The following is a 25,104-nucleotide window of genomic DNA, read 5'->3' as shown; positions in this document are numbered from 1 at the left end:
ATCCTTAGATTATCTAAATTACCTTCGTTACTCTCATTCCAGCAATATCTAAGGGACTAATGAGTAGTATAACCTTGATGACAAGTAAGCACTGAGCGACAGCATTTTTCCTTTAGTGCAGTTGATTAGACTCTTGCATTCGTTATTAGGTTTAGCTACAGTAACGAATACAACAGCCTTGAATTCAATGCTGCTCGTCTGTTGGTGCGTTGTTGTTGATGGAAACAAAGACAGTAGAGTATGTTGTTTGGGATTTTTTTTTATTAATATGTTAATAGGAATTTATTTAAGATATATTTGCTCACGAACGTCACTTAACATATATATTATACATATATATATATATATATATATATATATATATATATATATATATATTACGTACACGCATATACATGTACATATATATGTATATATATATACATAAATAAAGGTATAAGCCACGAAAGAAAAAATAAACAACGGCGTTTCTGCAAGATCTTTCGACGTTCAACGTCCTTTACTCAGCAGAGTAAAGGACGTTGAACGTCGAAAGATCTTGCAGAATCTCCGTTGTTTATTTTTCCTTCGTGGCTTATACCTTTATTTATGGATTTATCACGTTCCAAACTTTCGTGATTCAGTTATACATGTATACACACACACACATATATATATATATGTGTGTGTGTGTGTGTGTGTGTTTAGCTTAACAAAGGGTTGTGTCATAAAACAAAAAATGCAATGGTCTCTGCCTCATTCATGAATGAAAGTTTGCCACAACACTTATGCACTACGAGACCTTCCAAACACCTGCACAGAAGAGTCACAGAGTCACCCTGAGCAATTCATCCACTCTCGAACTTTCCGGATGTCAAGGCTCTTCCTCTCTAATACCTGTCTCTTCAAACCACCCACTCAACCCTTTTGTTACTAACACATCATAATTAATATACCCGCATTCATACACTGCACTGCTTTCCTTACTTCATCTATTCTGAGACTCCTCTCCTCTGCTCTCATCCCGCCATCATCGATTACGATCGCTCTCAAGTAGTTATGAAGTCAATCCGCTTCCATTCCTTCACCGTCCAGATCAACATTAATTGTTCCATCTTCCCGACTTCCATATCCCCGCAGGACCTTACTTTTGCTCGCCATCACTCTCAACTTATCATTCTTGCAAACTCTTTCAAGCAGTTTTCCTAGATTTGGCTATTTCTCTTCATTATTCTAAGTCAGCATTGATCCTGGCTTCCATCAGGATCAATCATTTTACGGCCTATTCGCTATTCTTTTTCTAATACCACAACTTTACTCCTGAAACTATTGATTTTTCTCTGACTTTTCACACCACTCCACGGCCACGCATCCGAGACTTTTACACCAAACCAGTTACTTTCTCAACTAAATCTCAACTAAATCACTAGCCGTAACTTATCTTGTAGTGCATACATCCTCAACAACCGCCAAATTGCATCTATTGATTGTGTCATAGGCCTCATCTAAGTCCTTGTAACATGCCGCTTACAAGTCTTCATGCAAATGTTTAAAATACACACAGCTATTTCATAAAAAAATAATTATCACTAATAACTTCCCTTGATTGTTATTCCCAAAATATAGTGAATTCAATATAAGATTATTTTTGTGGATATAAAAGATAGGTTGGTGTTAATGACAAAAATTAATGATTACCCAACAGCTACAAACTTACCAGTCAGCTGTCATTGCGGAGATGTGTTGATATCGATTCTAGTTACAAAATCTAAATGAATTTGACAGGCATTTGCGAAAGCAGTGTCGATATCAATTCTTGACAGCCAAATGATCAAGGCCGGCTGACAATCACTTCGAATCATGGCCGTGACGGACATGTACCCTGAACTGGATATTAATGGTATTTTGTGGAATGTAAAATAATATATATATATATTTATATATATATACTATATATTAAATATATATATATATTATATATATATATATAATATATATATATATCTATATATATATATATATATATATATATATATATATATATATATAGATATATATATATACTGTGTCTGTACCTATGGGCTTTAGATACGTAATTCTGCTCTCATAGTTATTGAATTTACTCAAATGATTTTTGAAGTAATTGCAAAATACACAATCTTAGCAGAATTTACCAGCCATAAAGGTGTTCACTTTAACCCAATATGACTCAATACTCAGTTTTTTCTTCTTTTCAGAAAATGAAGACATTGATGGAAACGCTCAAGGAACCGGGCATTATAGAAGCAATGAAAGAAGACATCAACAAGTTCAGGTAAACTTATCTTAGCATTGTGGCCTCAATTGGATTTCAGAAAGCATGCGAAGTATATTGTTTGAAGTTCGGTTTTCGGGAATATCTTCACGTGAAAGGGTATATGCGTTTCCTTCTGATTTAGAATTTGGTGATTTAGTTAAGTGTGCATCCGATATATAAATATATATATATATATATCTATATATATATATATAATTATATATTAATATATTATATATATATATATAATATACTGACAATGGAAAAAGTTTTAAGGGGGAAGACTCCTAAAGTAAAAAGGTTAACTCTACAACCTTACAGGAGGAGTTGGTTCACCAGGGCTGAGCTGACTTCTAAAGTTTTTTTCCTCGTTTGTAATCTGTTCATAACGATTATCATTCAGAATTTGAATTGATATTTGTTTTATGGATTTAGTTGCTGATATCACAGTTATCGTCATTCGTAACTCATACTTTTTTTTTAGTTTAATGAAAGAAAGAAGAAATGAATAATCAAACATTCAATTTAGAAGATTTTCCATTACACTTTTGCCTCAGTTCCTTCACTGGTTGCATGACTCAGACTGAAATTCTTCGCACCATTTGGGAACCAAGGCTCTGTTTCTATCTGTGGTATCAGGCTCCATTTTCTGTCCTCCTTTCACCTCTCTGTTTCCTTGATTATTGAATGAGATAAAGTATTCCTTTGTCCGTCCAAGTGGCCGTCATGTGGTGCACTGTAGGCATTATTAAAGATTATTAAAGAGTGGTTGCATGTCCCTCCGGCCCCAATTTGCAGACACTTCGCAGCATTTTACATAACCTCCATTCCCCCTTCCTTTCTTCAGTCTTGCTGCCCAACCTCTGTAAATACTACTTCTCAGTGCAATCGTGGGGTTTTCTCCCAGTTTCACCTTTAGATACTAGTACTTAATCTTCATTAATTTCTGAGTCTCTTTATTATTATTATTAATATTATTATTCAGAAGATGAAATCTATTCATACGACACAAACCCATAGGGGCCATTGACTAGAAATTCAGGCTTCCAAAGAATTTGGTGTTCAGTAGGAAGAAGTAAAACGAGGTAGAACGAAATACACAAAAGAAGAGCCTCCACTTATTGAAAAGGAAAAATAAAATTAATCAACAAAAACATATCAAAACGCAAGGAGCATAGAATTAGAGTAGTAATGTATTGCTCCTTCGTTTCAACTTCAGCGAAGGCTGTTCCACTGTCCAACGATGTGAGGAATAAAGGACCTCTAGAATGAAACTGAGAAACTCGATTGCGAGGCACAATAATTGCATATTCTCTTATTTAATAGTCTTCGGCACTGAAACTGCCCCAGTGCTTGACTTCAGAGCCTAAATTTCATGATTCATTCATTTATTCAAATGAAATAAAAGAACTGCTGTTTGATTATAGTCAAACCAAATTGACTACGGGCATTTAGTACGTTTTAGACGTTGCCACTTTTCCCTGATCTGAAATTTGACTTAAATTGGAGTATCGTGTAGATGTGGCGGAAATGTTGCCATCTCTGCATACTAGGTCAATGCGCGAAGACATAAAATGAGCGAAATAAATGAAATTTGACGACGAGTAAAGGATGATTTATAGTAAAAAGATTACAATAAATGAAGAATTAATATCATATCACAGGGTAGGATAAAGAAGATTTAGCTTCTAATAATCTAAATGAATAATACAAGTGCCAAAAATCTAGCCCAGGCTCACTTATGAAAACACAATGATAGAATGTGATAAAAAAATTACTATTATGGACTCCTCAAGTGATGGAAGATTGTTATTGAAGTCGACCTTGTTCTGGGACGGTCTCATTCTTCTGGACAGCCCACGGGAGGGATAAGTAGGACTTCATGATCGGATTGAAGAACCCCAAATTGAGGGGTGAAGTCATAAGTCAGGAAGAAGTTTGGCAACATGGCAACAACCATGTTCGTAGCCATTTTGGTTTGACTACAGACTTGGTCTGTACGAGGTAGGAAGCCTATGTGCCAGTATTAGCTATTTCTAATGTGTCAATAAAAGTGTAGAAAAAAGCATATTCCCTGTATTTCAAAAACCGACAGGAATATTAATTTTACACTGTTTTTTCCAGGTTCAAGGAAGCTCCGAAACTGTTAGTGGGTGCTGTTCATTGGCCACCGCATACAACGGTACTGGAGAGGACACCGGAGGCAACGCATACTTATGGCGGAAGTAGGGACGTGGGAGAGAAGTTTTACGTTACAGGACCCGTAGGAAACTTGCTCGACATCTTGGCAGAAGGATACAACTTTACGTAAGCCTCAGGACATTCCACATTAAATCTGCGACGTCATTGAACGTCAAAACTTAATCTAACGTAGTTTAAGTGCCACTGACGTCATCATTTTCCAAAATGATCCTCAATTAAACGATTGAAGGAAAACACCAACCACAGGTTATTTCATCTAGACCAGGGCACCGGGAATCTCTTTGAAGACAGAATACCACATTAGAGTTTGTTCCTAATGATGTACAATTGAGACAATCTAGAACTGATATCCTTAAAGGTGTCATATATATTATTAGATTATAATGACGAAAATATGAAAGGTGCAGATTTCGTAATGGGAGTGTTAGATTTTTTAATAGCTTCATTGCGACTACAATCTGATAGCAATTATCATGGATACTGCAGTAGATATAAATAATATCTTTCATTTTTCATATTCCAGTGGAAACTGTCTTGATATCAAGCAGCTTCCAAAATCTTTATACTCTTCAATATGTCCACAAATAGTTTTTTGACGATCATATTTTTGGTTATACCACAGACATTAAAACCTCGTAGGGGGTTTGGGGTGGTGTTGCCAGTGCACCTCATTCGGTGCACTGTATGCCTTACTTAAAGTTCTTTGCAGGGTGCCTTCGGCCCCCAGCTGCAACCCCTTTCGTTCCCTTTACTGTACCTCCTTTCATGTTCTATTTCTTCCATCTTACTTTCCACCCTCTCCTGACAATTAATTCATAGGGCAACTGCGGCGCTTTCCTCCGGTTACACCTTTCTCTGTATTCAATTCAATTCACAGAGACTTAACGGTATTCTCCTTCGAGAGCTTTAGTCAGTGCCACTTATTGCTCGAGTATTTAAGGCACTAGGTGTTATCAAGTAAGTTACGTTGGCAAGATTATTTTCGGTTTAAGTCACGTTTTAAGCTTAAGGCAAGTAAATCTTTTATTACATCCTTCACTTACTGAGTTCATGACAGCAAAGAAATCTGTAAATGACCGAAGTTAACACTTTTGAACAACAGTGACTTACGTTAACACAAAAAAGGGTGTTAGGGAATTTGTTTTTTGAGTGATATATAAATTTGTTCCTCTACAAATCTATCTGCACTGCATATCATATATATTTATACACAGACACAGACACAACAGACACACACTAATATATATATATATATATATATATATATAAAGATATATATATATATCTATATATATATATATATATATGCAACTGTGCATTTATAACCATAGTAGTTAAGATATTGAGTTAATAAATGTCGGTGTTTTAAACACTAATAAATTTCATGTGATGTAGTATGTTTCATACAAGAAAGAGAAAATTCATAATATATGGTTGGTCTAATTTGAAATGCTTTGCCATTATAATAACTGTCATTGGCTGTTAAAGATGTAAAGATTACTTTTTTAGTAATGATAAAACCATGTGTTAAGTAGTAGTTGTACTACTTAGAGTTAATGGCTAAAATTCATTATGTCTTCCACTGAAATTCTGTGCTTAGTGTAAACTTAGGTATGAAAGGCAAGACAGAGAGGAGATGAGAGGAGAAGAGAGAGAGATGAGAGAAGAGAGAGATGACGAGAGAGAGAGAGAGAGAGAGAGAGAGAAGAGAGAATTATTTCCATGATCAATTGTGCTGAAATTCTTGATTGTTTATTTTTCAAGTTCCAGGAAAATTTGACTCTCCACATACTTAATGTCAGATCCATTGCTATTCCCTTTGAATGTAATTAAAATGATTTTCTTTGCAGATATGCTCTAACTCAGCCTGATGACCTCACGTGGGGAGCTGTACTTCCTAACGGTACTTGGTCAGGAATGGTCGGACAAGTTCACAGAAAGGTGAGTACAAGATCAACTTTAAGCTGTCTTCACCAAAAAGTTGTAATGACAGGTGGGTCTGTCCATTGTTTCTTTCGCTGGTCATGGCTTCTTTTTCTCAGTCAGCCAGTCGGCAGTTTCTACCCTATCTTATGCTGAGTTTCGCTTAGAATTAAGCGTAATGTTCGTTAAGATGGATCATTCAGCGCCCAGGAACCTGTTAGGTGAAAAATATACTCAATAATCCTAAACCATATGAAGATACCCATTCAGTAAGCTGGCTTTTATTCTTATTTAACATTTTATGCTATCTTTTATTTTTATTTTTTTTTTTTTTACATATATCAATTCTGTTCTAAGAAAACTATATTAGTATGTCGGTGACCTCCGAGACTTTTAACTGGGAATGTTCGCCAATTTTTAGACAATGACCCAAGGAATAATAAATGCTATATGGAGATAGCATTTGTACAATTACACCTGTACATTTGTATCTGCATGTTTAGTAAATCGTTGAATTGTCATAAAGGTGTTTGTTTATATTAATTAAAGCTATTTCAACCCAGTGTGGCGTCATTACATTGCTAGGGAACCAAAAGTTAATAATAATAATAATAATAATAATAATAATAATAATAATAATAATAATAATAATAATAATAATAATAATAATAATAATAATAATAATAATAATAATAATAATAATGTATTGTAAACCATAACCAAAGGTGGCTGTTGAACAGTATTTTTTATGTCATGACAAATCATTTACCACAAAGTAAGCAGAATTTGGTGGGTGGTAAAATTAAAAAAAGGTGAAGAGATATATATCATTCAACACAAAAGTGGTCAGATGTTAAATTAGTAATAAAAATTGCAATAACGATAATAACACACGAACGTTATGTAAAATGCAAACAGCAATGAAATAAAATCAATAAAGCAAGGTAATTTTTTTATAGACATTGTCATAAATAAATGCACACATGCATACATGAATATGCCGTAAATCTACATAATTATGCAGGGGTAAGTTCGAAACTGAAATGCCCTTGCACGATTGAATTATAAGAAGGCTTTTATTGTTCATTGCATAAAATATGTACAACTGTTGTTACTGACGTGCCGAGGCGATAAATACTTGCCAAAGTCAGTTAGTAATGTTATTTTAGATACTGCGCGCACAAATTTGTAAAGGAAGTAAATTTGTGCGAAAAGAAAGCCACCGTCCCCTATAATTAACATGATCATCAATGTCTCCAAATATACTCAATAGACCCTTAGACTAGCTGTCGGCTCACCAGGCAGGTCCAGTTTATATACTGTTTACAACGTAAAATTTTCTCCAATAACTTTCTTTTAAATGAATCCAATTTTTTTTATGTCCTAGTTTTTTCACACCAAGTCAGCTTATTGGGTCAACTTGCTGATTAGTCCAACATACTGCGAGATTGGAAGTCCGTTATCCAATATCTTAGCTATTTTGTTTTAAGGGTCCACAATAATAAAAATGTTGAAAGTTCGTGTATAATTTATAAACACTTTGTAAAAGCGTTCGAACCCTCCCATAGGTGCAAAAGCTTTTACAAAGTGTTTAAAATTATACACGAACTTTTAACACTTCTATACAATAATAAAAATGTTGAAAGTTCGTGCTTAATTTATAAACACTGTAAAATCTTTCGAACCCATGGAAGGGTTGGAAAGCTTTTGCAAAGTGTTTGTGAATTATACACGAACTTTCAACATTTTTATTATTGTGGACCCCTTAGAACACTGTATTACTCTCGTGATAGACAGTTTTTCCCAGTCTTAGCTATTCTTAGCTCCTTGAAGCACTACGTTAAAGGAAACTGACGATGCCAAAGCCAAACTGATTATGGACACAACTACAGGAGACTGATCTGGCCTTGGGACCCTTTGGCCACAGCTCAAGTCGAGCCAAAGTGGTCGACTTCACCATGTCGTTTTACTACGACGACCGATGCATCACAGCCAGGAAGGGTCGCCCTGAAATCGACCCCTGGGGATTCCTTCTGCCCCTCTCACCTGAAGTCTGGGCGGGAATCGTAGGGGCGCTGATCGTGGGTTGGGTGGCCATGGTATTTTTCACCTCCTTGTCTGTGGGGAATGGCATGGCCGCCGAAAAGGACGGGGCTCCTACTCTCTTTTTCCAGCATGTAAGGGTTCTCTTGAATCAAGGTAAGCCATATGCATTTCTTGCCAGTTACTTACCCGTCTATTTATGGATGTGACGCAAATGTTTGCTAAATATATTCAATTAACTATAACTGGTAGATAATCTATAATATGAAGAAAATGAAACTGGTAAAAAAAGTGACAAAATTTAACGTAACCTCATGACAGAAGCTATGTAAAACACAAAGAACTTTACAAAATCTTACAATGAAAAGACGCTCCTGATTGGCTGTTAATAAGCCAATCACAGAGCTGGAAACTCTCAGTCTCTCTCGAGAGTTCACATAAGCAGGATGTATGTTCCACCTCTCCTGAGGGATACTTTGGAAAGACGTATCCCTCAGGAGAGGTGGAACATACATCCTACCTATGTAAACTCTCTCGAGAGACTGAGAGTTTCCAGCCCTGTGATTGGCTTATCAACAGCCAATCAGGAGCGTCGTAAGGGACTGGCCTAGACATCAAATGCATGGTTGATGTGAATCTACTGTAGCATTTTTCAGCTCGAAAATTAGCAACTGAACACTGAAATTATCAATATTGCAAGATAATCGTGACTAAACACTTTCCAACTTGAGAAAACCAGTTTTACAAATGCTGATATGTTCAAATTCAGTAGCCATGAAAGTGACTGTATTGTGCAAGTTCTCTGAAATTTTTTTCTTTTGGTGAATCGCTAATGTGAGATACTTCAGAACTATTTACTCGCAGGCGCCTCTGACAGATTCACCAGGAATATTTATCAACGTCTGATTCTGGGCAGTTGGACAATTGTCGTGATTATGGTGTTGTGGAGTTACTCAGGGAACCTCGTCTCCCAGCTGGCTGTGAGGTACATTCCTCAGCCCATTCAGAGCATCAGAAAGCTGATCAGTAGTGGAAATGGCATTATCATGAAGCCAAATACTATTATCACTACTGCTATCACGGTAATTCATTCTTCTGTTTATGAGTTTCATGATTTTTGGCCAAAATACGAATTCCTGCACCTTTCTTTTTCTTAATCAATTTTCCTGTGATGATCCTGGGAGAACTTCTATCAAATACTTTCAGGTAGATATATACATAAATGGCTTAGCATACTTATCTTCCCAGGAAAATAATTACTAAAGGATAAAAAGTGAAAGTTTCCAAGATGACAATACGTCTTGAAGTATTCCGAGGCTGGACATATACTTGAGTCATCTTTTGTGTCCTGAATCCCTAGCTAATCACAAATACGTCACAAAGAGAACATCAGAAAAGCATGAGTAGGTGTCAAAGATGAACCCAGTATATGGAATCAGATTACTATGGTCGGGGTATACCTCTTTAATTCTACTATTGGAGAACAGATTTGAAAATGCTGGTAGATTTGCTAACCTCTGACGCACAAGCAATCCCCCTTCAAGGGAATATACTCGTACTGGAATGGCTCTTTCTTTTTTATGTAACAAAAAAACACTTTGATATTTTCATTTAATAGCAAGCAGAATCAGGGGAACTGGCAGAACTCAACAAACTAAATGACGTGGGCCTTTTCAAGTATACTGCAGCTGAGGCATTTCCGGAGCGACTGGACACTTTAGTAAGGAGAGGCGATCATGTGTTGTTTGTGACCAGTCTGGAATCTGACCTATTGTTGGCTAGTGACTTTGCAAAAACAGGTAAAATCTTATTTAATTTTTTTTTTTTTTATGTAACAGACATCTCACAGTTGGAATTCATATCTTATATGATTTAGGGAGAGTCAGACAATACTGTTATGCAATTTTTTGTTAGTTAGTAGTCTCTAAGGCTTGTTCTACTAGATTTTAGAGATTATTCAGTGAATGTCCCTCACATTTTTTTTCAGAAAGAATTGGCAGACTTCTTGGTAATGCTGTTTTCAGTGACCTTAGACCTGTCTTGTCTTGTGTTCTGCAGGGCACTCTGCAGTGATTGCTGCTATTATTTTTCTTTAAGCCTACTTGTAACATTATTTCTGAGCTTGAAAATGAGTCGCAAAAGCATATAAGTGATAAAGCAACTTTCACATTGATTTATTTTACCTCGTGTGACAAAAAAGTAACCAGTTTTAATACAAATCTAGTGCAGACTACAAAAAGTATAATTACACCAGCTTGAGGCCTGTTCAGTTGATCTCATATCATAACAGTTCCCTTTGTAAAATTTTGCTTACAGTTCTCAATACTGTATATGACAATATTGTCCCTATGTACTATTTGTAATATTTTGCTTGCAGTTCTCAATACTGTATATGACAATATTGTCGTTACCTTAGACCCATAGCTAATTTTTTTCACAAATTTTGGAAATTTTATCACAAAATGTCAATGGAAAATGAAACTGTGCTGAAATAAGTCTTTGTGAGGCACAAGGGAAGCCGCCTGTTCTATTTATCGAAACCATTTCAGACCAAATTCTTATTTCATTCTTGCTAATATGTTATGAAACTCCCCAGATCCTTTTTTCCTATTTTTGTGTATCTTGTCTGTAATACAGTTGGGCTTGAAAATTAAGTTATTCAAAATGGCATTGAGCCAATTAGACTGTTGGTTGTCTTTAGTCAGGAAATCTGGATTTGCATTTTATCTTTTATTTATTTTTTGGTAGCATGGTTTGTTAAACTGAGTTGGATTGTAATGAAACGCTATCGTCATTTCTGACTCCTGACGAAGAAGCCCAGAACTTGTGGTAGGAGTTAAAAGAATATGGCAGTTCTCTCGGATGTTAAAGATTATTCAGTGAATGTCCCTCAAATTTTTTCAGAAAGAATTGCCAGACTTCTTGGTAATGGTGAAAAGCTGAAGTTGCTTAATGTTGCTAAAAATTTAGTTTTTGTCCATAAAATGATATCCTTAGCAGAAAATAGGCTTGTTATTTCAAGGTGGGTGATATAGTATTGTAATCAGAGATTGTACTTCTTGCTTTGATTTCAAAGGGCTGTTTGTTCCGATGTGAGATACTTACCTCAAACTATTACAGTGCAGATTCCCGGATGTCGATCCGGGCCCGACCAGAAAAAACTGGTTATACGCCGCACCCAGGCCAGGCCTATGCCCTTAGGGGTTGAAGACCACGTTATCCTACTGACCTGACGCCAGTCCTTCTCTGGTCGCAGGAGCGTGCATACGCCCCTGCTCGTCCGGTGTCCGGCCCATTTTCTTTGTCCTCGTGTGTGCTTTGTGTATGTGTGTCGAGCGTATGTGTGATGTTGGCTTCAGAGCCTCAACATCGTTGCCCCGGTCCTGAAGGCCTGGCTTGTGGAGCTTTTCTTTTGCCCCTTCTAATTGATCCCTGATGAAGGACGATGCTTTCCCATCCTGGCGCTTCCTGTCTAGGGAGCAGGAGGAGCCAGGGGTGGCCTTGGGAGCGGCCTTCCGGGGTGGTCCCGCTGTGGTGGGGGTGTCCCAAAATGGCCAAAACGCTCCCCGGCCTCTCCCCGCGACGGGAGTCGCCGGAGAAGAGGCAAGAGACGGCGGGACTCGTCCGAGGATGTGTGTTCTTCGAGTTCCTCCTCGAGGGAGATATCCTCCCGTAAGAAAAAAAGCTCCTACAAGAAGAGACGCCGTCATGGGAGAGGTAGGAGGCGCAACTACTCCTCGTCCTTGAGCGGCTCTTCCCCCTCTCCTCGTCGTAACAAGGATCGTAAGGGAAGTAGAGGGAGTGACAGGCGCCGGGACAACTCCCGCCAGAGGCGGTGGCGTTCTCCTATGCCCCCTTTGCCGAGGGAGGCCCCCGCCCCAGTGGCCCCCAGGACAGTTCCTCATGGGGGATTCCCAGCCGGCATTCTCCCTGCTCCTTCCTCGGTCCCTGTGGATCCCGCCTCGGTCTATTCTGAATTATTTACTGTGAATAATAAACCAAGAAAAAAAACTAAAAAATTTAATAATAAATTCTACAGTTTAATTTATAAATTAATTTTTTATCAATCTTCTGTGAATATCCTTGCTTCCTGGTTTGCAACAGGTAATCCCAAACCATACGAGGTAGAGGGATGGTGCTGGCCCTGCTGCCAACTCACAGTTTCAGAATAAATCATGAGAATCTGAAATGAGGGAAATCCTAATGTAAGAAGGGACTCCTAATCAAATTAACTTCATAAAATTTCATGTAAAACTTAAGAAATTGACTTAAGTAAAATATATATATTTATAAAGTAAACCTCTAAATGCTCAAGATCAATGCAAATATATGGGCATTGTCCATTCAAAAACAATTTGGCAACGAAACACGAGATTGAGAGGCTAAGCAAAACTATCTGGGATAAACAAGTAGTTACTGGGTTAACCCGGCAGACCATAAATAGAATATTAGGGTTTGAAAAATATAAATTACTACCTGGTAAATATAAGTAAAAGTACTATGCTAGCTCAAGAAATATTAAAGTTGCCTTTAAATGAAGGCCCAAAAGACGGTTATAAAATAGGCCTACTTGGTAAATATAATTACATACATGGGTACCAATCAAATATGATTCTCTGATATATTCCATGGGGAAATTCTGTTAGGACATTATTGTTCAACAATAATTACTGAAATTGAAATCGCAAATGACAAGCACCAAACGAAATTTGCAACGAACCTTCAAGTTTTCAGCTATCCTTTCTAGGTCCAAATTAAGCCGAATAGTTGTATTGGCAACTAGATGACATCGGTCGGCAAGTTGTTCTTCGTGGAAAATGGTGGTGGCCTAAGGTGGATAATAGGCAGCATTATTCTCCTCCCCACCCTCGGTACATGGGCCAGGTCACAAATACATTTTAGCTCTTCATAGTTCCTTTATAATGCACTGCACGAAAGATTGGTATGATCGTAATAACGATCTCAAAGTCGCGCTGTGCTAGGTAGTGGTCACGTCTTCACTGTCCCTCTCCTTCCGAGCTACTGCTGCTCCAAGGTATTTTGGGAATGGAGTCGAAGCTGGAAGATAACCAAACTAGGCAGTAACTAGTTACAGGGTTAACGTAATTAACTACCTTTGTTGCTGTTTGCTTGATGCTTGGTATAGTTAAGTTAAAGGAAAATCAATTTATCAAACATTTATTTAAATGATGACGGAAATGCATATATTTACCAAGCAATTACAATAGAAGAACAAGGACACCCAACAGCAAGATATAACTAATAATAATTAATGCTTATTTTAGAGCACAAGGAAGCAATAAAAGCAAACTACATGAAGAATACAAGACTAACTAATAATATTACTCAAGATAATGAAAATCTCTTCAATTAATGAGAAGGAAAAACTAAGGATAAACATAACTTTCCAAACACGGTCTCATCAGCCATAGGGTCGGCCTCCATGACCGAGCGGGCTCCCTTCTTCTGTGTTCCCACACACTTGTTGCCTTCACGGACGGAGCCTGGGGCCAATACCTTTTTAGGGGGTTCAGAGCACCTCCACCGCTCAGGATTGAGCTCCTCCTCGGGGCGGTCCGGGCGTTCGTTGCATCCGCCCTTGCAGGAGACCGGTTTACAATCAGGTTTAAGTGTCCCTCTCCGGGGAGCTTCTCCAGCTTCCCCCCGTCCAAGGTCTGGGGTCTCGCCTCCATCGTGGGACGCTGAGGAGGAGACCTTCATCCAAGAAGAACTCCAGAATGCCCTGGAGGAACTAGGCCTAGTGGATGAGAGTTCAACTTTTAGGAGGGTCCTCTCTCTTATTAGGTCCATGAACCGGCTAGAGGAGCCAGCTCTGACATTAGAGGAAAACAGGTCCTTGGCTGTGGACATTCTGTTCAGGGACCCAGAGGAACCCAAGCCCTCTCTCAGCCTCCCTAGGTCCACCAACATGAAGAAGGCCCTGACGGTGGTGGAGTAACTCATAGCGGGGTCGAGTAACTCCCTGCGATTGCACTCCTCGGCTAGGCTACTTCCAGCATCTAAGCCGAGTCAGAGAAGGCTATATGCCAAGGTATGTGTCCCTCTTCTTCCCAAATCCGTGGAGGGTAACTTGGCGACCCTGGCACCCGGACTCTCGGAAGAGAGGCTCACGTCAGGGATAGTCTCCTTCTCCCACCAGGAGGCTATGGTCATGGAAGTCACAGCTTGGACCTCTATTCACGTGGCTTCATGGTTAGATCTGTGGTCCGGAGCGGTAGCCAGGTTCCCCACCCTCCATGACTTGAGGGACAAAGCCTCTCTTGCCCAATTCAAGGAACTGATTTTGTCTGAGGGTAAGTCCCTGGGCTTCCCCACGACCCAACTGGTCTCGTCATGGGCAAACTGGGTCTTGAGGCGGAGGGATTCCGTGCTAGCCAAGCTCCCTAGGAACATTCCAGAGAGGGAGCTCAGGACCCTTCGGAACGCCCCAGTGGAGGGGACTGCTCTTTCCGGAGAAGCTGGTGGAGGAGTCTGTGGAACGGTGGAGGAAGGCCAGCCAAGGCTCCATTGTATATAGGGCCCCTCCCCTATGTCAGTCAGTGCAGAAAAGACCTAACGAAAGAACGAAGCCTCAGAATAGGACCCTCTCCGCTCCCTCCACAGAGTCAGCCCCTCGGAACTGGGGAGACCAGGGGACTCAGCCCTCCCCCAGGACCCTCCCGCCTCCCAGGCACCCTTCAGGTCCAGACATCCCACTACTTCCAGAAGGGGTCGTAACAACCACTTCCTTAGGAGGAAGTAGAAGTCGAGGCTCCCTACCGTGTCTTTTGCCACCGGTGGGGGGTTGCCTCTCGAGCTGTTGGCAGAGCTGGGAGGATCATGGAGCCGAGCCCTGGACAGTCTAGGTCCTCAGGGACTGTTACTGAATCCCCTTTCTAGACCGGTCACAGGGAGGCCCTAAGGCTAGAAGTTCAAGCACTGCTGGAGAAGGGAGCCCTCCTGCAGGTGGTAGATCACTCACCCGGGTTCTTCAGTCGCCTTTTCCTGGTGGAGAAGTCGTCGGGGGGTTGGCAACTGGTCATAGATCTTTCGGTCCTCAACTCGTACGTCCTAAAGACTCCCTTCAAAATGGAAACGCCACGCTCGGTGCTGGCTTCCGTGAGCGTAGGGGAATTCATGATGTCCCTGGATCTCAAGGACGGCTACTTCCAGATCCTGGTAAACCCATCCTCCAGGAAGTACCTGCGCATAAGGTGGGAGGACCAGAGCTTGCAGTTCAAGTCGCTCTGCTTCGGGCTGGCAACGGCTCCGGAAGTGTTCACGAGAGTGTTCTCCCTGGTTTCGTCTTGGGCCCACAAAAGAGGTATACGCCTTCTCAGGTACCTAGATGACTGGCTACTCCTTTTCTCCTCAAAGAAGCGCTTGGTAGAGCAGAGAGACGCCTTCCTGGCCTTTTGCAAGACCCTGGGAGTCGTGTGAACTGGGAGAAGTCCCAGCTGGTCCCCTCCACCAGAATGGTGTACCTGGGGATGGAGTTGGATACAGAGGTGGGGCGAGCTTTCCCATCAGAGGACAGACTGGCAAACCTCCGAAGAATCTCCTGCAACTTCCTGAGCCACTCCCCAAGACTGGCAAAGGAGTGGCAAAGGCTATTAGGCCACCTGGTCTCCCTGGAAAAACTAGTCCCCGAGGGAAGGCTGAGATTAAGGCCCTTACAATGGGACCTGAAAGTAGGGTGGTCCCAGAAGGTGGAAACACCTCAAAAGCCGGTTCCCATCTCACTGGCAGCAAGGAAGGCCCTCGGTTGGTGGCTGGATCCTGCAAACTCTCGTCGGGGTGTGCCCCTCGGGTCAGTGCCCCCGGAGATGCTCCTGTTTATGGACGTGTCAAAGGTAGGGAGGGATATGGTCACAAGAGGAGAGCACCTTCCACATAAACAGGCTGGAGTTCTTGGGAGTGAAGCGTGCCCTGGAAGCTTTCAAGGAGGCAGTGGGAGGACACTCTGTGTCTCTGATGTGCAACAATGCCACGCTTGTCACCTACGTCAAGAAGCAGGGGGGCCTGAGATCACGGGATCTCTGCAGATTGATGGAAGAGATCTTGAGCCGGGTCAAAGCCCTTGGAACCTCCTTGACGGCAAGGTTCATTCCCAGCAAGAAGAACGTAATTGCTGACGGCCTCAGCAGATGGGGTCAGGTGGTGGGGTCCGTATGGTCCTTTCACCCCGAGGTAGCGAGAGAGCTAATAGGGAAGTGGGGATCCCTATACCTTGACCTGTTTGCAACAAGGCTAAACGCCAAACTGCCGGTGTACTACTCCCCGGTGCCAGACCCAGCCAGTTTTGGGAGGATGCATTCCAAAACCCGTGGGATGGCTGACGTTGGTGGCCCCATGGTGGCTGGACAGGGAGTGGTTCCCAGACCTTGGCCTCTCTACTGCCTTGGGAACTGCCCCCCAGGCCAGACCTGTTAAGGCAGCCCCACTTCGAGAGGTTCCTCGGGAACATTCCAGCCCTCTCTCTTCACGGCTGGAGACTATCGAGCGGCTGTTGAATAGGAGAGGGTTCTTGGTGAGGGTGGCCTCTCACATGTCCGATTACTTGAGGGAGTCCTCCTCTAACATCTACCAAGCAAAGTGGAAGGTTTTCGGGGCCTGGTGTAGGAAGAGGGACCTGGAACCCCTCCGAGAAAGATCCCAGACATCGCAGAATTCTTGACCTACCTGAGGTTGGACAGAGGCCTGTCAATTCTGGTGGTCGAAGGAGCCAGGGCCACATTAAGCCAGGTCTTCTCCCTAAAAGGGTTGGATCTGGGGAACTCGAAACCCCTGTCCTTGCTCATAAGGAGCTTTGAGCAGAAGTGTCCCCCCAGCGCCGGCTTGGTTCTCTGCTGGGATGTCGCGATAGTCTTGGACTCCCTGAGGAAGCCTCCTTTCAAGCCACACAAGGACATCCTGGATAGGGAGCTGACCCTCAAGATGGTGTTTCTGCTAGCTCTGGCCTCCACGAAAAAGGTGGGAGAGCTCCACGGCCTGTCGTACGTAGTGGCCCACACGAGGGGGTGGAACCTCTTTGTCACCACGGGGAGAGTGAAGAAGGCAGCCTTGAAGAACACCATCTCCTTCTGGCTGAGAGAAGCTATCAGGAGGGCCTATGAGAAGGGGGGCCTTCCCCCCCCCAAAGGGAGCCAGGCCCCATGACATCAGGGGAATTGGGGCTTCCCTTTCGTTCTCAAAGAACATGGCAGTGGACCAGGTCCTGAGGGCAGGAGTCTGGAATAGGCAATCGACGTTCACAGCCCACTATCTAAAAGACTGCACAAGGAGGTCGCTCGATGCCTTTGAGATTGGCCCCATGGTGGCAGGCCAGCAACAGGTCTAGGACCCCTCTTCACCCTTCTTGGGGTGGACGAGCCAGTGTGTATGAAGTGTGTGTGTGTGTGTGGGTGACTCTTCCTCATACCCCCCTGATCCTTGTCCTTGTCCCCCCTGGGCTTTCAGAGGAAGTGAGGAATCCAGGATACCCAGGTAAGATACACGGGAGTGCGTATGGTATTCAGTACAACCCACAGTTTTACATGTCAAGGTTTGGTTATACCCGCACCGGCTTGCTTTAGGACCTCCCTGGACCAACCCCCAGTATAACGAAGCAGGGTTGAGTTCCAAGGGGAGCAGTCGCCCCTCCTCTGACCTAGCACCTTTGGGGCCGTTCCTCCCCTAACCTTCGCCCTCCTCCTAAGGAGTAAGTCTCCACTGTAATGGTTCGAGGTAAGTATCTCGCATTAGAACAAATCACAAATTCTTGGTAATTTGTATTTTTCCTAGCGATACTTACCTCGAACCATGGAAGTATATTCCCTCCCTTCCAGCCCCGCTGAAGCTTAGAGGAGGCACCTCAGAGTTTGGCAAGAAGGACTGGCTTCAGGTCAGTAGGATAACGTGGTCTTCAACCCCTAAGGGCATAGGCCTGGCCTGGGTGCGGCGTATAACCAGTTTTTTCTGGTCGGACCCGGATCGACATCCGGGAATCTCCACTGTAATGGTTCGAGGTAAGTATCACTAGGAAAAATACAAATTACCAAGAATTTGTGATTTTTCAAACATGTCTGCATAAGATAAGCATTGTAGAATTCAAGTGTGAAAAATAAACACAAAAAGACAGGTTTCTGTGGGTAGAGGCTCTCATAATCTTATAGATAATCATGGGTAAAAATAACATTTCAGAAAACTTCATAAGAAAGGCATTGTTTTATTCTTTACTGACATGTTAGAGCTTCTTGTAGCGTATGGTAAGGTAGCAACAGAACTCACATTAGTATTATAACGTAGGCTAACATGCAAACAAAGAAAAAATGAGCTACCTTGTGCATCCCTGTAGCTTTTCATACCCGTTTGAGTTAAATATTGATTATAAAAGAAGAACTTACCTATAGGGAAGTGACCGTTATTTAACAACTCTACTTTTCCTTAACAGTTATATGATGATACACTTTCAGTGTCCCAATCTGATGCTTCTATTTCTCCCTAAGGGAGATGTGATTTTTACAAGTCCAAGCAAAGATTACTGGGAACACTCCATTGCTTGATTGCGCAGAAAGGCAGCCCTCTGATGCCACTCATCAACGTAAAGTGAGTTATCTTCCATCCTTTGACGTTACTTTAGACAGAAATATTCCAACCTTTTTGCAGGGATTTGGTTTTCTCCCTCCCTCGATGGAAGAGCAAAATATTTGATCACTGAACCGAAAGGACTCTAATTCAATAAGTAATTTAGTATTATGTCTTTCTGTCATTACTTTTTACTAACAGCACCTCCTTCCTCTAGGAAATAACCTCAGTCCTCATAGAGGAGCGAGTTTGAAGTTCTTTGCTTCAGAATAGCGGTGGGCCCTCTAATGTTCATGCAGGTGGTAGCCTCAGTTGTGTATTTCCAACAACTCTCTGACTCTGTATAGTGACGTTTCCTAGAAACCTCACAAATAAAACTGCCAGGCCTAGGCTACATTCTATATTTTTAGTCGAGTAGCCTATCGGCAGCAACGGATGAAAATATGGAATTGCCAGATGTACATGGGGCTGCCAATAGGACCGACTTATCTAGTAAATATAGACCCAAATATAATTACTCCTCATAATTGTGCAGTTAAAATTGCACTACTGAAGAAATTCTATTACTCTATTGAAAAAAAGTATCTTCTGATAATGACGGATGATTTGCCGATATTTTTTGTGCTACAACTTAGCTACACATTTCAATAAGAATTAAATATTCATATACACAGAAATATTTTTCAAATATTCTCAGATGAAACAGCAGAGGCATTTTATTAACTGACCAGATATGGCAATTGCTCTAAGCACAAGAATTTGATCTCTAAAGTTCCCACCATCGAGTTATGTATTGTTTGTGGCTACCGAGTTCCGTAAAGAATCAAGTTTTATGTTCAATTAGCTTCTGAGTCCTCCTTCAAGTCATGTTTGTTGTGAATTATAGCTCCTTCTTCGGAGGACGAAGTGACTTTACCAAGATGTGTCTCTATGGGATGTAACAGTATATTGACATAGATACAAAGACTCGGCTTTGTCTTATGGCTTTCACTATAGAATGAACATATGCCATTTTTCGGAACCTGTAGGCTAACATCTCGACATTTTAGATGTATGACTTGCTTTCTTTTAGGTATTTAATCTCTGAAAGACATTTATGGATCCGCATGCTTACAGAGATAGGGTTGTTTATATAATGTGCAAAGTGTATGTTGTTCTGGGATATGAAGCGTGCTTTTAAATCCCGTGTTACATGCTGCAACAGTTCGGAACAGCTTAGTTTCTTATTTACCCTGCCTGATTGTACCTACCATCTGCATAAAGACATCTGTATGTGCATCTTACTGAACAAGCATTATAATAAAACGCAAAGTAATTCTGTTAGTATGGGTATTTCGTTGTAGCGTTGTAAATATAAACATTTCACCTGACATTTTTGTTGTTACAGGATTTCTCAGGTAGTGGAATCAGGTTTGTACGTACACTGGTTGCAGAAAACAATTCCTTTTGCTGACGCTTGCAAACAATCCCCATCGAAAATCACCATCGACGAACCATTGGCTCTTTCAAATCTGTGGGTAAGATCTGCATTTGCCTCATGGTATTTTAGCAGGTATAATTGTTGTGATTCCACTGCCAGCATTATTTAATAGTTAGAGCCACGCTGATCTTAGTTCATTTTCTTGATGGCTGTTATACAATTTTTGTCTAGTGTTATCACAGAACGAATCTTATAATTGAATTATATAAATCAATTGAATAAGGATATATTAGTATCTTTTCAATCTATTTATTCAGCTAATTAACTTACACATTTAATTACTTTCATTATCTTTTATGTAGAATAATTTCACAATGATGATTATCTATCAGTCTAGTATACGTGACAAATTATAGGTCTACAGCAAGGTCCAAAGAACCTTGTCCATACTCTGTTTTTTTCCATCTGTCCGTCCGCCTGTGCTGTTTGCGCATGGTAACACTGCGTCCCGGGCTTTAAATAACATCCTATTTCGAATATTAACGGTGTAATTCGCATACAGTAAATTATTAAAACACTCTTCAGTTGTAAATGTACACTAAGATATCCTTTTATTTACCTAAAACTTACACATAGCGTAACTATTTAAAGCCCAGAACGCAGTGTTACCATGCGCGACCACCACAGGCGGATGGACAAATGAAAAAAAAAAAAAAAAAGTATTGGTGCAGTTGCACTGGAAAGTTTACCAAGTAGATTAAACGAACTGTTTTTATTTACAGCTTTTGTTTACGAGAAGTTTCATAATCTACACAGAATTCTGATGAATAAGATTGTTTCTTCAGAGTTAAGACTAAAATAAGGGGGAATTTTTCAAGGTTCTATTAGTAGGAGTAGGAGAGACAGGGAAGTAACTGAAAGAGAAATAAGGAGAGATGTATGACTTACAAAATCGCGAATAAGAAGAATTGCGAATGGGAGAAGCGTTCTCTGTGATAAAATGGTAGAAAATTACCAGTACACAATTTTAATTATAGTTTTTAGCTTTAATTGACATTTATTTATTTGATTTCTCGGTGCTTTTGTTTTAATTTCAGATCCAATGGTACTCAAATTTATCCTAAAATAAAACCTACACACACACAAACACACACACATGTATATATATATATATATATATATATATAATATATATATATATATATATATATATACATACACCAGATACGCATACAAATATACATTGTGATTTGTTTTCTTTCAGGGGATGTTTACATTGATGGGAATCGGCTATTTTCCAGCACTGATAGTTTTCGTGTGTGAAGTGCTTTTGGGAAATTATTAGGTAAGAAACGAAATCCGCAATTTCAATATTAGCTTGATGTTCTAAGGTCCATTTCCGTTTAGAATTCTTGATATATCCTACACTGTATTAGGAACTAAGTTGTAAACATTCAATTTGAATCAGCCATATCTAAATGTTAAATCAAGGAAAGAACATTTTCACCTTAGATTAATGAATCTAGTCAACATGTCTCGTTGATTTTCTTGTTAATTTATGATAAATATTTGATATAAGTATTGTAAGTGAATAAATTTCATGATTTGTGTTTTTAACTATTTCTTACCTTTGGTATTTTCCCATCCTGTTGGAATCTTTTGCCATGAGAGAAGAAAAAATAATTATAGTTCCCTTTAGACTGCGTCCTTTCTTTTAATTGGGTAACCCTTTTTTCCGCATGCTAGTTCAGTCATAGAAGCTAAGTGATAAGGCACATAATCTAGTTATGTAAACATGGAATTACATTAGGCATACTTGCACTATTAATAACCTATATACCTTGTTACAAAACTCGTGTTAGAGTTTGAAAATGAAATAAGATTTAAGTTTTCAATATAAACGTAATAACTTAGTCACCCATTAAATTTCATTTTCTTATCACGTTTAGGAATCGTTTTCTTTTACAATGAAGCATAAATTAATCTAAACGCTACGTTAGGTATAATTATTGCTATTGTACTACATACTCAGTATTTACTGGAATCTACAGAAATTTAGAATTTTGATAGAGTATAATGAGTTACACTACAGTTTTTGAATGTCACTGATATTTGATATTTCTATTTTAAATCATTATCACATTTTGTACTTGAAAATATAATTTTTCCAGTACTTTAACTTGAAATTTAAACGTTTCTGGCGTTCGTTTCCTTCTCTGTAAAGCTTTATATATTACCATAAGCGCAATATTCGGTATCCAGCCCCAGTGGAATGAGTGGTAAAATATAAATGAAGGATGGTAATTATTTAGGTACAAGTATATTTGCGGAGATTTCAGCATGAATTTCGTAAAGTTCATGTTAAGGCGATTTCAGAGGATAAAGAGAGATAGAGAGAGAGAGAAAAAAAAAAATCCGGTATGAAATAATATTTTAAACATGGGCGCCCGTCCGTAGGGGCATTGGGGCACCCCAACCCCCTGTAATCCTGTGACCATAGGAGGCTCCTTACAGATCACAAACCCATTTGTGACCTATTCAAGAAAAGAGCTTTCACAAATAATATGAAGTTTAACAGATGGTCATAAGTGTATTAGAATTTGCCCCAGAGTTTAGATATATCCCAGGAAGATATAACACTATAGCAGATGCCTTGTCGAGATCGCAGGAAGAAAACGAGAAACAAATCACTACTAATACCTTCTGCTTTAGTTGTCAGATCATAGATCTAGATTTAGAAAGAGTTCAGATCGAACAGCAAAAAAATGCTAACATTAGAAAAATAGTGGGTAAATTAATGCAAAATGAGGATGAGCAGTCTGAATTTCAGTTAATTAATGGAATTCTATATAAAACATCAGATGAACCGAATGCTTGTTCACGTTTGTATGTACCTAACTCACTAACCAAAGAAGTATTGGAACTAACACACTCTTACAAGTTGTCAGGACATCCTGGAATAAAGAAAACATGTAGAACAGTCACTAGAAACTATTTTTGGCCTAATTGCAATGAAGATGCTAAACGATTTGTCGAAAATTGTCATATCTGTAACGCACACAAGGGTAACGTAAATGCTAAAGCCCCGCTTGAGAAATATCCATTAGAATTAACTCCGTTTCAAGTAGTTTCAATGGATTTTGTAGGTCCATTTCCAAACAAAACTAGAGGTAACCGTCAGATATTAGTTTTCATAGATTACTTGACTAGATATGTTTAGATCATTCCAGTCAGAAACAGAGAAGCAACTACTGTAGCAGAAGCTCTGAAATCTAGAATAATTACTAGACATTAATGCCCTCAAACATTATTATCTGATAATGCAGGAGAATTTACTAGTGACATTTTAAAGAAATTGTGTGAGTTTTATGAAATTAACAAGTGTCAGGTTACAGCTTATAAACCAAGCTCTAATGGAGCAGTTGAGAGAACAAATCGTAAAATAAAGATGTACTGGAAACTTTAGTGACTCTACAGACTGAAGATTGGGACTTAATTCTTGAAGACGTACACTTCACCATTAATAACACTGTAAATGAATCTATTGGGGAAACCCCACACTTTCTGTTATATGGTTATCAGTAAAGAATGCCAAATACCTTGTTAGACGATGCAGCTCCACTCAGACATACTTATAATTACGAAGACTACGTTGCGTGGAAAATAAGACGGACTTTCGAGACAGTAAAAGGTACAAGGGCTCGATTGAAGGAGTTACATCAAAAGTCTAGTAAGTATTACAACCAGAAATCAACAGTCCCAGAGGTAAAAATAGGACAACAAGTATATGTGTTTAATCACAAAGTTGAAGGACCTAATGTTAAAGTACTTTAAGTCCTAAATTCCAAGGTCCATATAGAGTAATAGAAAGATTAAAGTTAAATAAATTTAAGCTAATGCATGAATAAACTTTAAATGAAACTGTTGCACATTGGATCCATATTAAAGTAGTACATTCTGACATTTGGTCAGAAGAACATTTAAAGAATTTTGAAGATTTAAAGGAGTCAAGTAGTAAGGAAAACAGTAACGTAAATTATTCCCATACTTCATCAGCATTAGTGACTCCGAGATACAATTTAAGGAAAAGATAGGACCAAGTGCAACAGGTCAATAACATTGCTGTATAAGGTTTACTGCTTAGAATGTATTTTGCAGGAAATGGATTTCAGTATGGCTCATGGTGAGCGATATCTGCATCTCCCTCTTGCACACGACATAGCGGTTGTAACTATTAATATCACCAATGTCGATCAACAACAACAAGAACTTACAGAATTAATGAGTAAAATCGAAAGTGTCATGACTACTAACCAGAATAATTCTGTTTTGTTAAAGCTTAGAGAGGGTATCAGTCAGGTGTTATCCAAGTGAATTAAGAAGCGTTCACTTTTGCCATTTATAGGTACAGCCTTAAACACTTTGTTTGGTGTAGCTACTGATGGTGATGTAGATAAAGATAGGGCTAGGATAGAAAAATTAGAAATGTGGGCCGCAGAACGAGGTACAATCATGACTAAAGTCATTGATGCAACTAACAAGAACCAAGATTTGATTATTAAACTAAAGGACTTTGTTAACAGTATGGCTCAGAACATTACAACAGAGATAAACGAATTGAAAAGGTCGAAATTCGAGACTCAGTTAATGTTCGAAACTGAGACCCTCATGTTAA

General features: G+C 39.8%; 1 protein-coding gene and 1 long non-coding RNA gene across 2 annotated transcripts; one reads left to right on the top strand and one right to left on the bottom strand.

Annotated features, from left to right (window-relative positions):
• The first annotated feature begins 1,839 nt into the window (after positions 1–1,839).
• LOC135211514 (probable glutamate receptor) lies at positions 1,840–24,803 on the top strand. Its single transcript, XM_064244819.1, has 10 exons — positions 1,840–1,893; positions 2,217–2,293; positions 4,400–4,582; positions 6,328–6,418; positions 8,293–8,599; positions 9,308–9,525; positions 10,062–10,242; positions 18,931–19,030; positions 20,397–20,526; positions 24,588–24,803. The coding sequence occupies exons 1-10, from the start codon at positions 1,840–1,842 to the stop codon at positions 24,801–24,803; spliced, it is 1,557 nt and encodes a 518-aa protein (XP_064100889.1).
• Positions 12,450–13,846, bottom strand: LOC135211741 (uncharacterized). The gene is made up of 2 exons (XR_010313741.1): positions 13,164–13,846; positions 12,450–12,626 (listed from the first exon to the last, which is right to left on the bottom strand). It is a non-coding gene; the product is annotated as an uncharacterized LOC135211741 (long non-coding RNA).
• Positions 24,804–25,104: the final 301 nt, after the last annotated feature.

Source organism: Macrobrachium nipponense, chromosome 4 (assembly GCF_015104395.2).
Source record: "Macrobrachium nipponense isolate FS-2020 chromosome 4, ASM1510439v2, whole genome shotgun sequence".
In the NCBI taxonomy this organism is placed as follows: domain Eukaryota; kingdom Metazoa; phylum Arthropoda; class Malacostraca; order Decapoda; family Palaemonidae; genus Macrobrachium; species Macrobrachium nipponense.
This window is presented reverse-complemented; position numbering and strand designations above follow the sequence as displayed.

Bases quoted from the DNA above. Each gene is read 5' to 3' on its own strand.
- LOC135211514 (XM_064244819.1), top strand. From the start codon at position 1,840: ATGGCCGTGACGGACATGTACCCTGAACTGGATATTAATGGTATTTTG. The intron at 2,294-4,399 runs GTAAACTTATCT...TGTTTTTTCCAG, and splicing joins GAAGACATCAACAAGTTCAG to GTTCAAGGAAGCTCCGAAAC. The intron at 10,243-18,930 runs GTAAAATCTTAT...TTTCTCCCTAAG, and splicing joins TAGTGACTTTGCAAAAACAG to GGAGATGTGATTTTTACAAG.